Source organism: Anoplophora glabripennis, unplaced genomic scaffold (genome assembly GCF_000390285.2).
Source record: "Anoplophora glabripennis isolate ALB-LARVAE unplaced genomic scaffold, Agla_2.0 scaffold51, whole genome shotgun sequence".
NCBI classification, from domain to species: Eukaryota; Metazoa; Arthropoda; class Insecta; order Coleoptera; family Cerambycidae; genus Anoplophora; species Anoplophora glabripennis.
This window is the reverse complement of record NW_019416324.1, coordinates 1509495-1522907: the sequence shown is the minus strand read 5'-3', so window position 1 is coordinate 1522907 and position 13413 is coordinate 1509495. Positions and strand designations below refer to the sequence as shown.

The 13413-nt window shown below is 32.0% G+C and overlaps 4 protein-coding genes across 6 annotated transcripts; 1 reads left to right on the top strand and 3 right to left on the bottom strand.

Moving 5' to 3' along the window:
- Positions 1 to 385: 385 nt before the first annotated feature.
- On the bottom strand, positions 386 to 5361 carry LOC108907662 (poly(A) polymerase type 3). 2 transcript variants are annotated; one of them, XM_018711433.1, is made up of 9 exons: positions 5220 to 5361; positions 4629 to 5151; positions 4257 to 4379; positions 3885 to 4140; positions 3532 to 3743; positions 2742 to 3039; positions 2118 to 2560; positions 1348 to 1542; positions 386 to 1133 (listed from the first exon to the last, which is right to left on the bottom strand). In XM_018711433.1, the coding sequence occupies exons 2-8, from the start codon at positions 4968 to 4970 to the stop codon at positions 1405 to 1407; spliced, it is 1812 nt and encodes a 603-aa protein (XP_018566949.1). In that variant the 5' UTR covers positions 4971 to 5151; positions 5220 to 5361; the 3' UTR covers positions 386 to 1133; positions 1348 to 1404. The 2 variants fall into 2 exon arrangements, with proteins under 2 accessions (XP_018566949.1, XP_018566950.1); XM_018711434.1 differs by having other exon boundaries at positions 386 to 1122.
- Positions 5362 to 6144: 783 nt separating this feature from the next.
- Positions 6145 to 6860, top strand: LOC108907661 (PAXIP1-associated glutamate-rich protein 1). Its single transcript, XM_018711432.1, has 2 exons — positions 6145 to 6424; positions 6475 to 6860. Exons 1-2 carry the CDS (start codon positions 6219 to 6221, stop codon positions 6647 to 6649), a joined length of 381 nt encoding a protein of 126 aa, XP_018566948.1. The 5' UTR covers positions 6145 to 6218; the 3' UTR covers positions 6650 to 6860.
- A 24-nt stretch (positions 6861 to 6884) lies between these two features.
- Positions 6885 to 9146, bottom strand: LOC108907660 (cyclin-C). Of its 2 annotated transcripts, none has more exons than XM_018711430.2 (4): positions 9023 to 9146; positions 8239 to 8345; positions 7976 to 8182; positions 6885 to 7914 (listed from the first exon to the last, which is right to left on the bottom strand). In XM_018711430.2, the coding sequence occupies exons 1-4, from the start codon at positions 9052 to 9054 to the stop codon at positions 7460 to 7462; spliced, it is 801 nt and encodes a 266-aa protein (XP_018566946.1). In that variant the 5' UTR covers positions 9055 to 9146; the 3' UTR covers positions 6885 to 7459. The 2 variants fall into 2 exon arrangements, with proteins under 2 accessions (XP_018566946.1, XP_018566947.1); XM_018711431.2 differs by lacking the exon at positions 9023 to 9146 and adding an exon at positions 8614 to 8696.
- A 163-nt stretch (positions 9147 to 9309) lies between these two features.
- Positions 9310 to 10154, bottom strand: LOC108907636 (mitochondrial cardiolipin hydrolase-like). The gene is made up of 2 exons (XM_018711391.1): positions 9663 to 10154; positions 9310 to 9605 (listed from the first exon to the last, which is right to left on the bottom strand). The coding sequence occupies exons 1-2, from the start codon at positions 10108 to 10110 to the stop codon at positions 9325 to 9327; spliced, it is 729 nt and encodes a 242-aa protein (XP_018566907.1). The 5' UTR covers positions 10111 to 10154; the 3' UTR covers positions 9310 to 9324.
- Between the last annotated feature and the right edge of the window lie 3259 nt (positions 10155 to 13413).

The following is a 13413-nucleotide window of genomic DNA, read 5'->3' as shown; positions in this document are numbered from 1 at the left end:
TACCCAAATAAAGTGGATTTATACTTTAAAATCTAAATAAATTATAAAGTTTCCTCATTCCACATCAAACGTCTTTAAAGATGCTTTAGAAAGGGTGAATTTGTTTTTAAATTCCAACACCCTGTATATAAAAAACTATATATTGATCTGGGGACTCGTATTTTTATAATCATTTTGACTTAAAAACACTCAACGAATCTCTCCTTAAATTTCATTGAAATTTAATTAAAAAAAAATATTTGGATGCAAAGGTATTCAGGAAAATATAACTCTTACTTACCTGAAAATGGTATCGCTAATGGTACAACACGAAAAAATAATTACCAGTTTGTACAAAGTTTTAATTGCAAAAAAGGATGGATCGGAGGAAAATAATCGATATGGGGGAAAATACGTTTTATTTATTTTTCGAATAATATGTTTACACGTCACATTTACTTAGATTTCCATAATTTTTAACTAAAATCTAAACTAATTTAATACCATTTCAAAATCAAGTTCAGCAGTAATATTTCCCCCGGTTTATATATAAATATAAATCGCGCAACACGTCTTAAATGTTGCTCTCAAATGAATTAATAAATTTAACGGATATATCAACTCAGGCTTCCACTCAAACATAATGAAATATTTTAAAATAGATCGTCAAGATTCCACGGCGCAAACCAAAATACACGAATATCAAAAATAAAATAAACTCTATCGTAAGAGACTGCTTAAAACTCCTTTTGAATGCTATTAAATTTTCATACATAGTGAATTAAAAAAGAACTCTATTTACATACATGTAAAATATTACCGCAAAATATTTTCATGATTTTATTTTTCAATTTTTTTCATTTTTTTTTTTTAGTTTTTTTGTTTACTTAACCACAAGTACATGTCTGAATAACTATACATCGAAAATAAATAAATAGTTATTAATTGATCAATAAACTAACATTTTTTTTGTTATATTTAATTATTTACACTTAAATATTTGAAGATAACCACCCACACGATCACGCACACAGAAGCTTAAATAACATTGCACGGTTTGCGATAATATTTTACTCCCAAAGTGTTTTGGGTATCGTTCATACGTACGTGACGGACAGTTGTCTGTGCTGGCTCATCAACGACCTAAAAAGAAACTAGAAAAACTGACAGTTACACTCCCGTGCGTCGTCTTGACAGTAAAAAAACACTCAGGCCCTTTTTACCATCAAATTTCGACATGTATTTATTACTGTCGTCACAAATTTCGACGGAAGATTTATTTTCCCGTTCGCAAATATAAATAAATTAATCAATAATAAATACTGTCGTGTGGAAATAAGATAATGTCAAAGTGATGCTGATTCTTACGTTTTGAAAGTGGATGAAAGTCGGACGCCCCGAACAGAAATTTCACGTGCGGTAACGTCAGGTACAGACGGCTTCCTGTGGAGCCGTCGCACTTGCGGGAAGAGGTAAAATGTTTGTACTAAGGCTGGACTCGGATTCCGCCACGCTTAGGTTGCTGTTGGAATCGTTCACGGAGTTGTTAGAACTGTCATCAAACTGAAACAATATTTTCTCTATAAGAACTTTCTTCCCATTTTTTTTCGTCTACAGACCGTCTTTCAAACAAGTCAAGCTCCTACAGCATTTCTATTGCCCCAAAAGCAGGAAGAGATAGATATAAGACAATAAATGTTTATATGCGAAACATAAAAATATGGCCACGCTGGCAGAGAGTGATCTGCAAATTTGTGAGTACCATGAAAACACAACCGATCTCTAACTGATGAAATTGCAGGAAACATGCCCTGGCCAGCTAGGATCATTCGTCAGCCAAACCCACCAGACATATACTGGTTTCTTCATCAGCCACACATCCATTGGAGTTTGTAAAACCACTCCAACATTTATTGAAACATATATTTACAATTTTACCTGGATCTAATAATTAACGTCACAATATTCTTGAGGAGTAAACGTTGCCTTCGTTACACTTTCGCATCAAAATCTGTCAAACACTTTCATACTTCCGAGGCGTAACATTACGAATTAGGATACAAAAAAGAATTAGAATTAGCTCAGACTGACCAAAAAGTTACAGACGACACAGAAAAAAACCTATAATATATACTTACACTACTCATTTGCGGAGTAATTTCCTCGGACAACCTCGTCTTCTTGACGGGCGCGTCGTTGTCGGATCCAGCCGCGTCGCCGGACAGCCTCTTCCTGTTCTCCGTCGTGCCGTTACTTTGAGACTTGGTAATACTCGACTTTCTCTCTCTCTTGATGAGACCGGGGGACAGGTACTGCGACAACTGTTTCCGTTTAACGTACCTTGCCTCCAGCCTCATACCTTCCTTAAGCATCTGAATGGTGGTCGCGTGCTTGTTCACGGTCTTCGTAAATATCTGTATGTCCCTGGTCAGGTCGACGTTTAAGTTCTCCGTCTTGGCGAATTCTAAACCTATGAACCACATGGAGCAGTGCGCGTTCGGCTCCTTCTGCGACTCCAGCATCGCGAAACTCTCCGGGTTTATGTGGGCCAGCGTTATGTATTGATTCCTCTCCAAGTTACCTGGAAGAATTGTTCGGATGGACAAAAGGCACAGATTTGACGTAACGTTTGTGAAAATCGACCGAAAGAATCCATTCACCCACCAGAAAGTACATTCGGTGTCTGAATTATTTAAACTATTATGCACGAACGACGACCGAGTGAATGGATTCAGCGAATTATCGTGCGGTTTTTTCCCTACCTATGAGCAAACGAACTTTACTCTCCACCAGCCCGCACCACTCCAGGTGGTCGTCGGACGTCTCGGCCATCACTAACAAAACTATAAAGTGCTTATATTTCAGGAAAAAGGGCGGGGGTTCGAAAAGCTTATCCCACGACGACTTTCCCAACATAATATCGTCCGTGATAAGCAATCCAAGTTTGAACTCTTCCATTATTATCGTTCTGGTCGACAGCGACACATTGAAAGTCGAATTTTGTTGCGGATAGGCTGGGGTTATTATCGGCATTAAGTGATATCGGTCCTGGATGTTGACCTGGATAAGGGAAAAACAATGTTACACGAATACGGCATTAGCGGGAACAGATACGGTCAGAATTCTTACCGAATGTAACCAACATACACCCTGTAATGAACAAAAGGATATTTAAAATCGGGCGTGTCATTTAACTACTTCGTGAGATAAACGAATGCTTAATTTTTACCTTTCTTGGAATAGTTAATAGAGATAATTACTTAACGAACAAAAATCGTCTATGTTTTTTCATATACACTGTCAAGCAAGTACACTCGATTACCAGGAAAGCATTTTTGTACAAAACTCGTAAAATGTCAGATGTGACGGTAAAATATTGCCACACGAGTTTAATGGGAACGCCCCATATAGACAAGCGGTTAAGCTTTTATATTTCAAACAAAATACGATTCAGATTGGAAACCTTTATCTTGCGTCGAGTGTACACTTAAGGAAAGAAAATTAAGATTTTATGTATGGGTGGTTTTATTAATTTAAAAGACTTATACGAACCCTAGGATCCCAAACGGCAAATCCCAGATTAACGTTCGAAGGCTGCTTCAACAGCACTGGCTGCGGCCACTGCCACTTTGAAAAAATTAGGAAAAATTTGTGGACTAACGTCGCCGATGTTGCGTTCGGATACAACTGGCAAGTTCTTGCTACTAGCATCGCCCAAGACACTCCACCCAAATATCCCAACGCATTGCTGTAGATCCCATGACCTAGGAAGAAAATTATACAATGACAACGCATGAAAAACTATATTAGATTTATTTTGATTGTTCAATTTTTTTTAATTACCCCGGATAAGGATATATTTTTTTTCATTTTCATGCACAGAACAGATAGAAGTGACCACTTACGTTTCGCCCATAATTTAATAGCTCTTAGTGCCAATCTAAAATTTTCTATATTTGGAACTAGTCGCAGAATTTCATCTGTAACCCGACACCCATTTAAGCTCCGAACACACTTTTGATTAAGGTTTTTTAATAACATATCGTCACGCAAATCCATGGAATCGGGAATCTCTTTTAGAGAAAGTCTGGCAAACAACATGTCTATTTCTATTCCACCAAAATTCATTTTAATAACCGGTACGAACGCCTCCTCTACAGCCTAGAAATTTTTTTTACTTTGAATGGAAATAATTGGTACTATATTGCTAATTTAGAACAACATTTCCTATACTTTCTTTAAATGATGACATGACTACATAATAATTACATAATTACCCTCAGGTCTGTTACTTCAGGGTGCTGATTAAGTAGTTCATAGAACGAAGAAAAAAAATCTGATCTATCAATATGTCGAGGAGCCACACATAAAGCATCAATATCAGCTCCTTTATTGTGTACCTGAAAGATATTACGAAAATCCAAAAATTATTTATTACAAACACTTCTACACGTAATTCAGTACTAGCAAAAAAAAAACTTATTATTGCATTATTATTTTAAAACTTCGAATTTAATATTCAAAATAGTAATTGGTTATTTTTCAATGTAGTATTCAACTATTTCCCTTTATTTACACAACACAATTTCCTGATAAATCAAAAAACAAATTAGTCTGTAAAAACATATTGAAGCTTTCTTATTACTTACCCCTAACCTATAACTACCAAATGTATACACTTTCCCACCGACATGTTCCGCAACACTTTCAGGCATATTGTGTCTTACAGATATATCTTTTATCCACTGTTTAACTAAATTATACAATTTCCCTAAAATTAACATGCGATGATTGAGTTCTTGTTCACTTTCAAACACATCGAATGGTTTCAACGATTCCTCCAATTCTTTAGTCTTTAGAAGATCTGCCGGCTTTGGTGGAGCTACAGAAATGGCAGATGTCATTCCAAGGGTCATCAATCTGTCATCATTTCTTTGTGCCTGATTTTCTTTATTGTTTTGTGCATTTTGTACTGCTTGAGATTGCCACATATTTATAAATTTTTATTCGTAACAACCTTGAGCTTCTTTTTATCCAAAGGTATATTGGTTTTATAAACAATGCAGGCTTCCACTTAATCGAACTATTCAATATCTCATTTTAGTAGGATAACGTTGTGTGGTGTTTTTTCCGAAAATTATAATACGTAATTTACAAATATCTGCCGTCTCACTTGAAAGAAAAAACAATGAAACATACCTAGAGAACACCAAACTGCATATTCAGGTACTTTTACTTACGTTATTTACAATTGATCGATTTCATGAATAAACAATTATGTTTTAGTTACATTATAATAAAAAGCATGTTATTAAAAATAACGATAACGTGTTAAAGACGAATACTTTGACATTGTTAAAATTTCACAAAATGACTGACAGTAGTAACAAACATGTTCAAATATCACCACCCTAGTAAGCAAAAAATCACTGTAAATTTTTAAAAATATCCGGTTCGTCTTATAAGTTTCAAGTGTATACATATTAGCAAAAACAATTATGTTTGTGATTTTAAAACACAGTTTAAACTGTCCTTGATATCTACATTATAATTAATTATATTGTAAATATCAAGGACTACCGGAAATGAGATAACATTATTTTTTTTATTTATTGCCAGGCTACAGGCTAATTAAAATAATTCTGTTAAAAATTTAAGTATAGAAATGTAGATGGCCTACCTCTGAAGTCTTAACTTGAAGTAAGAAAAGTGATAAACAATTTAAATAAAGGAAATACTTCCGAACTAATATTAGGTATTATGCAAAATATTGCACTGAGAAAAATCAGTGACACCACAACACAATTTTAAACAAATAGTATATAAGATCCAAGCAGAAAATAAATAAACAATTTTATTGCTTTTTTCCATGTATTCTCACGCTATTTGTTTCCAATGGTCTTTTCAAAAGAACCGCCGAACTGTTAACGTGCCGTGAGCTACTTTCGATTTGACAAAAAATGCAGCACAGGGAAATCTGAGTTCTATTACATGCAAGAGTTACTCTGAGTTACTAAGGCTACAATATGAACCGAAAGGGCGAAAGAAGAAGAAGGTTCAGTGATTAGTGGATTTAGGTTATGTTGTTATAAAATTTTGTTTTAATTTAAAAAAACGTCCTCATATCAACATTACATATATTTTTTAATTTTGTAACATTTTACATTTGAAAACAAATTATGTTCTCAATATTATACATTATTATTTATTCATAAAGTACTTGTATTTAATTAAATATAATGGAAGACGAATGGGATATTGAATGTTCCGATGAGGAATACAAAGATTGTAAAGGACCATGGGAACCTAGCCCTGAAGAAATAGATAAATTATATACAATGTTAGAAAACGGTGAAACACAAGAACTTCATTGGAAGTGCCCCGGCTATCGTTCACCTTCTCCCGAGGTTTCGGAAGAGCCCGAACAGGAAAAGGACAGAAAAGAGTAAGATTGAATTGATACATTAGAGGTTTGCTTCATTATTTATTTTTCAGACCTGAAGAACAATCAGATTTTGATTTCATGGATGAAATGACCTCGCCAAAATTAAAAATTCGCAACAAAGGCGAAGAAACCTTAAAAGGCAGTGCTAAGAAGAAAACCGCTTCTTTGGATGGCGTTATAAATAATATGAGAAGGCACAATCTCTTACCTTCAAAGGCTAAATAACAGAAAATGTACGAAAAGTTTGGTACGTTTGCATAAGGAACTTTAGTTATGGTGTCCCAAATTTTAAGAGTATGTAAATGTTTTTCACCCGTCAGTAAAGACAGTTGTGCATTAAAATTGCTATCAAAAGGTTATATGTAATTTTTTTTGTCTATTCAAATGTGTAATATTTAATAATTTACATCTGGTGCTTGTTTATTAAAAAAATATATTACATAGGTCAAAAAAATAAATATTTGTTTTATAGAATCTTTATTGCACCGATAGTTTTATAAAATGAAAATTAAACTACCCAGATCAGAAATATAAAATTGCTATTTCTAAATTAATGTGATGTAATCTTTATAATATCAGATATGTAGCGAGAATGTCTTTCAAGATGAAATAAACATTATTAGTGTCCTGGCAAAAAATAAAATATATATCTACTAACGTTTTAATTCGAAATAAAAGATAACTTGACGATACTGTCCTGAAGTAGCAGGTTTACGGCTTTTTCCACTTTTTTTTTTTGTAATAAATACACGTCTACCTTTAATCAAGAGTATATTTTGAATAAATAGTCCACAGTAACCCGAAGATCTCCCAAAATAAACAGAATTATCATAATACATAGTAAGGCCCTATTTCTTCAGTTTAAGATCGCAATAGTACAATATATATCCGAAACTACACAAGTTCAGAGTGAAACTTAAATATCTTAACCTCATCGGTTCAAGCACAAGTACAAGTAGATAGTTACATCAGTTCACGATCTATTATTTTTAAGCGTAATTTATAATACTCGAATTTCTAGTTTTCATAAAAACTCTATCTTTGAGGAGCAGGCTTTGGTTTAGGCATTTTAGCAAGCAACGCCTGGATTTCCTTCTTCTCGTCGTACGTCTTCCACAATTCAAATAAGTTAATAATGTACCTAGCTATCTCTTGGATTTTTTCAATATCTACATTCAATTCGGCGAACCACGCCTTGTGGTCCTTTTGCAAAATTACGCAAGCTATTTGTAAACATCCTATGGCGATTTGATACGGAGGATACAGCAAGGAAACGTCGGTCCGCAAGGAATCGTTGACAATCCTCCATGCCAACGTTAACAATTGCTCTTCGTGACCTATGTCTTGGACTAGTTGTAAGAGGGGTCTATAAGGCTGGTATACGATTAAACAGCAGTCGAGGTTCTCTAAGAGGTAAAATTCACATTCCAATATGTGATTAGTCCGGTAAGGAAATTCTTGAGTATAGGCGTATCCAAATTTATTTTTTACTAAAAAAAAAAGAATACATAGCATTGCAACTATCAATTTAACATAATCAAGTGAACTTACTGACAGTCTGGCAGGTGGTTATTAACCTGGAATTTGATATAACTCCAAATTCTTCCACTTTCGATGCTAGAAATAGGCATGTTGGTGCTAACAGTAATGGGTCTATGCATTTTAAAGAATTTCTAGCATAGAACCTTTTAAAATATACCGTGGCAGTCGCTATCACTTGTTGCCTAAGTTTCAGTTGCTCTCCTAACGTTTGTATAACTAAAAATATGAAAACAATTACTAAGATTAGTTAACATACAATCTAAATGTCATACCACTAGAGAAAAATATAAAAATCTTTTGATATTCATCCTCCGGTAAAATTGCTAGATCATGTTGTCGTTCCCTTATCAAGTCCTGTTTATCCAAAAGCCATTGTTGACTGCAAAGCAAAAGATATAAGCTGTTTCCTGTACCTACTCAACATATTGTCAATATTAGTTGCACTTTTATTACTTGCATACCAACAGGAAAAACATATTGAATGCCAAGACTTAAAAACTTATACTACTGATAAAGTTTCAATATATATTTGATACATATCATTCATCTTTTCATGATGTATCTCACAAAAATATATTGATATACAAAGTAGACATAGGGAACTTAAGGATTAAACTGTTTCAATATTTTTTTAATTAGTAACCTACTGGTGCGAACTTTGCCAAAAATTTCCGGACATTAGTATAGTTGTGGTTTTAGTTTTTAGTGTGAATGATATAGTTTAAATATTCTGGACGATCATTCAGTGAATTTAACCTAAACAAATGTCTGTATCGTCCCGGTAAAATGAAAATGTATTTGTTGCGTTTTAACTACTGGAAGCAGCAAGTTGAACTACATGTCTTTTGTTTTGCAAATATAAAACGGTTAAGGAATTAAAAAAGTAATGTATGAAGTTCTTATTAACTCGTGTCTATATTTATTTTAACTCATTTTAGCACTCACTCATAAAACAGTAAAATTTTATTAGAAAAACAACGTGCGCCACTGAATTAAATCTATTAGCCGTATTCTCTCAAACTAATAAATTATTAAGTTAAGTTTAAAATTACTTACTAGTGAGAACTTTGCCAGAAATTTCCTGCCATTAATAAAATACCGATTTATAATTTCTGCTTTTCTTCAATAAAAGCAGTTATAAAATTATAATATAACCTAGATTTTAGACTAGTAGGTAGGATGGACGATGACAAGGAAAAGGGGAAAGAGGTCTATTATTATATTTGACTACTTTTTAAAATGGTACATTAGAACTAATTTAAGAAAAAATATGTATAAATAAATGTATATTTTATATTAAAAATATCTATTACATCTAAATATTTAACTTTTTTATTGCAAGTATCAAAAATTGTATTCTATATCAAGTTAGCATCAAGCAAAGTAGTTTTATTAAATATATCTTCATTGTCTATTTTTACAAAATTCCAACAGTCTTCAAAATTTTCTTGGAAAGCTTTTACTACATAATGGTTGGAAGTTAAAACAACATCTTCATAGTTGTTTATAAAACCAGAGTCTGTTAAATTTAGAGATCCTGTGAAAAGAAATCCGCCAGATTCCGCATAATCTTTGATTATATATTTGTAATGCATTATACTAATCATTCCTTGAGATACATATGTTAAAACTTCAATACCTATAAAAATGTCTAAGATCAGATACCAGCTTAAAATTTGTAATTTCATTAATATACCTTCTTTTATCAAATTCCTAATATCCTTCAATTTGTTTTCACAGTGTTCAAAATTTAATAAAACCCTCACTTTAATTCCTCTCTGATGAGCTTTAATTAAAGCTGCATACACAGTATTTACACTTATCAGCATAAAAGCTAAATCTAAAGACTTCTTGGCAGTATCAATAAAATATATAATAGGCTCACGTAGTTTAGCCAAACTATTTTGTTTACTAATATCAATCTTGACTCTTTCTGTATGAGGTGGCCATCCACTCATACCTTTAAATCCACTGTACATCACCACACAATTATGTCTTTTATGAAACAGTAATTCTTCATCATATTTCCTTTTGAAATTTCTGTACGAGTTATATAAATGTTTCCATGTATAATAGGGCACTAGTATTAAGGCTACAGAAGATATCACGGTAAACTTGTTTTCTATTATATTTTTTAAGTACATATTTGAAAATTATTTACTTATTACTTAATTGTTGGCTAGGCACAAAAAATACATTAGAATTTTAGGTTAACTTTAAAAATTCGGTGCAATTGAACTATCGATCATAAACCATAAAACCAGAAAAAAAACGCTAACATAATAGGCATAGAAATTGGTAGTTAACGTATCATTGTAGGTGTTTTTTAATTTAAATATCCTTAGGCCAACCATACATTAACGGAAAAACGAAAATTGAAATACGGGGTTCTACTGGAATTGAAGACCGCAGAACTAAAAAAGGACGTAAATAGGATTTGAGGGACTATAGAAACGAGATGCTTAAAATACTTTTTCCAGGTAAAATTTTAAATAAACAGCACAACACTTAAATATATAGGTACTTATTTAAAAAATAAATAAAATATCCGTGTATCTTGGATAAAATATATTTGAAACATAACATTAATTGGCACCCTATCATGCTATACATACACACATGAAGTTATCAACTGAGGATGTTGCACATCTTTTAAAATATTCTTTGCTTACCCACTCAGATTTGGTAAAAGGTATTCAATGATTTTTGTATATCTTCTAAAAAAACCATCATAAGCATTAAAACGGCATAGAAATCTTAATGACCAGCAATAACATAGAAGAAATAACTTCATTAATACACCAATATTTTCTTGTATCACATTAAATTGCCACCTAATGAGCTCTTTTCATTTACAGATCTCTTGAATTAACTTCTCAACCACTTTATTAGCAGGATGTCAATTCTGTAGTATAATTAAGTCATTATTTGAATAACCATCTGTGAATTAATCGACAGTGTCGATTTGTGTGTGTAAACCGAAAATACCTATTAAGTAGCAGAAACAAAATAAAAATATGTATACTGCAAAATTGACGAGACTTATTACCGAAAATACATTACAGATATACATTTTATTTTGTCTAATTTTATCTTAGGGAAGAACTTACGCACCATCTAAAGCAAGTACTTGTGGCCACTTCAAAGTAAGTCGTATTAATGTAATATAGACAAAATAGACCGATGCAACGCGTTATATATATAATAATAAATACTGCATTGTTATGCTACTAACTGAACGTTCTGTGGTTACTACCATTGAGCATATTTTCTGTAAATCTACAAGCCCAGAAACTTACAGCGTTAATTATTTCTAGAAAATAGAAATTTAAAATCAAATAGATATGTTTATGCATGCAAGATGTTAAAGTTGGGATGTTCAAAATTTGTATTATTTTCTGTCTAAGATTTGAAGTTGAAACGGAGACTCCTTCAAAAACCAAATAATTAGCGATTATACAGGCTGATTCAAATATCAGTAGAAAGAATTTAATGTTGTATTTTTGAGATCAAAATAATACTTTTTTTCCTTATAAACGTGGGTTCACAAATGCCTAGTTTTCGATATACAGGGTGTTAGTTTTTTCTTTTGATTTTTTAGGAATAATTTTCAAACAGATTTGAATGTTCGCATAAAACTTGGAGTACGGAGGTTTTAGGATGCTAAATTTAAATATGTTGTTTTCAACGTTGCTTGTAGAGATGCCACCTATAAGAGTATGCACGAATTAAATAGCCCCTAACTTTTTTGTTACCCTTTACACTGACGTTTCGTATTAGTGCGTTCATTCTCCGAACAATTTTAAGCAAAAATGGTCGAAATCCCAGACCAACCGTTTTCGAGATATTGGCCGATGAAGAGTTAAATATGCACCATATTTTCAAATTTTATAACTATTTATGGACAAAAATTCAAAATTTATCTTGGACTCACGTTTATAGGAAAAAGGTCTTATTTTTACCTCAAAAATATGCCTCTAAATTCTTTATACTGAATTTTAAATCATCCTGTATATTTAAAAAATAGTTCACTTTTTTATAAGAAATACTTTTTACTACGAATTATACACAAAAATTATGCAGATAAAGATCGTGCAAGAAATAAGTGCATCGTAAACGGCATGACGAGTTACTCGAGTGTTCATAAAATGTCACGCTTGCTATACTAATGCAAAAAAAATTAAAGGGTTTAAAGAATTTCTGAAATTTTTCCGTAATTTTTAATATACTGTATTTAGGTGAAAAATGGTCGTATCGGGAATTAAAAAAAAGCATTTTGAAGCTCTAAGATTCTAGTTTTTAGATCTTTCAGTCGAATTTTTTTAGGAGCTACGGTGATTATGCAATTCTAAGAAATACTGCGACAAAAAAGTTTTGTAATTTTTTTTTTCGGATTCCACGGACTTGGAAAAATTTTTTCCAGCTCAGCCAATTGGATTTTGTTTTCTTCAATGTCCGGAAGGTTTTCCAAAAAAACAAAAAAAAAATCCAAAAATTTTGAATATTTTTTTTTTGTCAATTTAAACGTTATTTGCGGTAAAAATGAGAAAATTTCAAAAAAATTTCCATTTTTCCAATTTAATCATGATTATGAAGTGTTTAAGCTCAAAAAATGTGACCCTTTAATTTTTTTCAAAAGTTCGACTGTTTGAAACAAAGAAACAGTTTGTTAGATCGAGATCAAACTTCACAGGGTTCTTCTCGATATATCGAACTATAAGTCATTTTGTGAATATTTCTAATTTAGCCATGAATTGTCTAAAAAACCATAAATTACCCTTTTTTTTCGTGTTTTTTAAAATTCGTGTAAGATGAAAAAAATAAAATTTTTTCCGAAAAGTTGCGGCAGCATGTCAGGAAATTTATTAAAGTTTTCAAAACTGCCCTTCAATTCTCTGTACAACCATTTGTCGCCGAGATATCGATGATTGAAGACAAAAGGAACCTTTTCCATTAAAAGTCTGATATTTCGATGAAAAATGGAAATTGAAGCTGAGTACATTAGTTATCTGGTCATTGCAATGGTTTAGTTGGAAAAATTTTTTCCAAATATGTCCTCAGAAAAAAAAATTCGCAAAATTTTTTTGTCGCGCTTTTTAGAATTGCATAAGCATAGCTCCTAAAAAATTTCGACCAAAGGATCTAAAAACTAGATTCTTAGAGCTTCAAAATGCTTTTTTTTAATTCCCGATATGACCACTTTTCACCTAAATACAGTCCGTCAAAAATAACGGAGAAATTTTGGAAATTCTTTTAACCTTTTAATTTTTTGTAATAGTTTATGTTTTTATATAAAATAAATCTATGTTACAAAATTACTCATCATTTTGATTTTACGAAACAGTTAATGCCAAATTATTCCAAATACTGTAAATAGAAGTGAAAAAAACAAAAATAAATGTATGTGGCAAAAATATTGCGACAACACATTTTTACTAAAATTTAAT

Coding starts and splice junctions, on each gene's coding strand:
- LOC108907662 (XM_018711433.1), bottom strand. CDS start 4,970: ATGTGGCAATCTCAAGCAGTACAAAATGCACAAAACAATAAAGAAAAT. Junction 3,744..3,884: donor TATTAAATTATGGGCGAAAC/GTAAGTGGTCAC, acceptor TTTTCTTCCTAG/GTCATGGGATCTACAGCAAT. Junction 1,543..2,117: donor TTACTCCGCAAATGAGTAGT/GTAAGTATATAT, acceptor ATATTGTTTCAG/TTTGATGACAGTTCTAACAA.
- LOC108907661 (XM_018711432.1), top strand. CDS start 6,219: ATGGAAGACGAATGGGATATTGAATGTTCCGATGAGGAATACAAAGAT. Junction 6,425..6,474: donor CAGGAAAAGGACAGAAAAGA/GTAAGATTGAAT, acceptor TTTATTTTTCAG/ACCTGAAGAACAATCAGATT.
- LOC108907660 (XM_018711430.2), bottom strand. CDS start 9,054: ATGGCAGGAAATTTCTGGCAAAGTTCTCACTA. Junction 8,346..9,022: donor TTCTGGCAAAGTTCTCACTA/GTAAGTAATTTT, acceptor TTTGCTTTGCAG/TCAACAATGGCTTTTGGATA. Junction 7,915..7,975: donor AACCACCTGCCAGACTGTCA/GTAAGTTCACTT, acceptor TTTTTTTTTTAG/TAAAAAATAAATTTGGATAC.
- LOC108907636 (XM_018711391.1), bottom strand. CDS start 10,110: ATGTACTTAAAAAATATAATAGAAAACAAGTTTACCGTGATATCTTCT. Junction 9,606..9,662: donor TAGGAATTTGATAAAAGAAG/GTATATTAATGA, acceptor ACATTTTTATAG/GTATTGAAGTTTTAACATAT.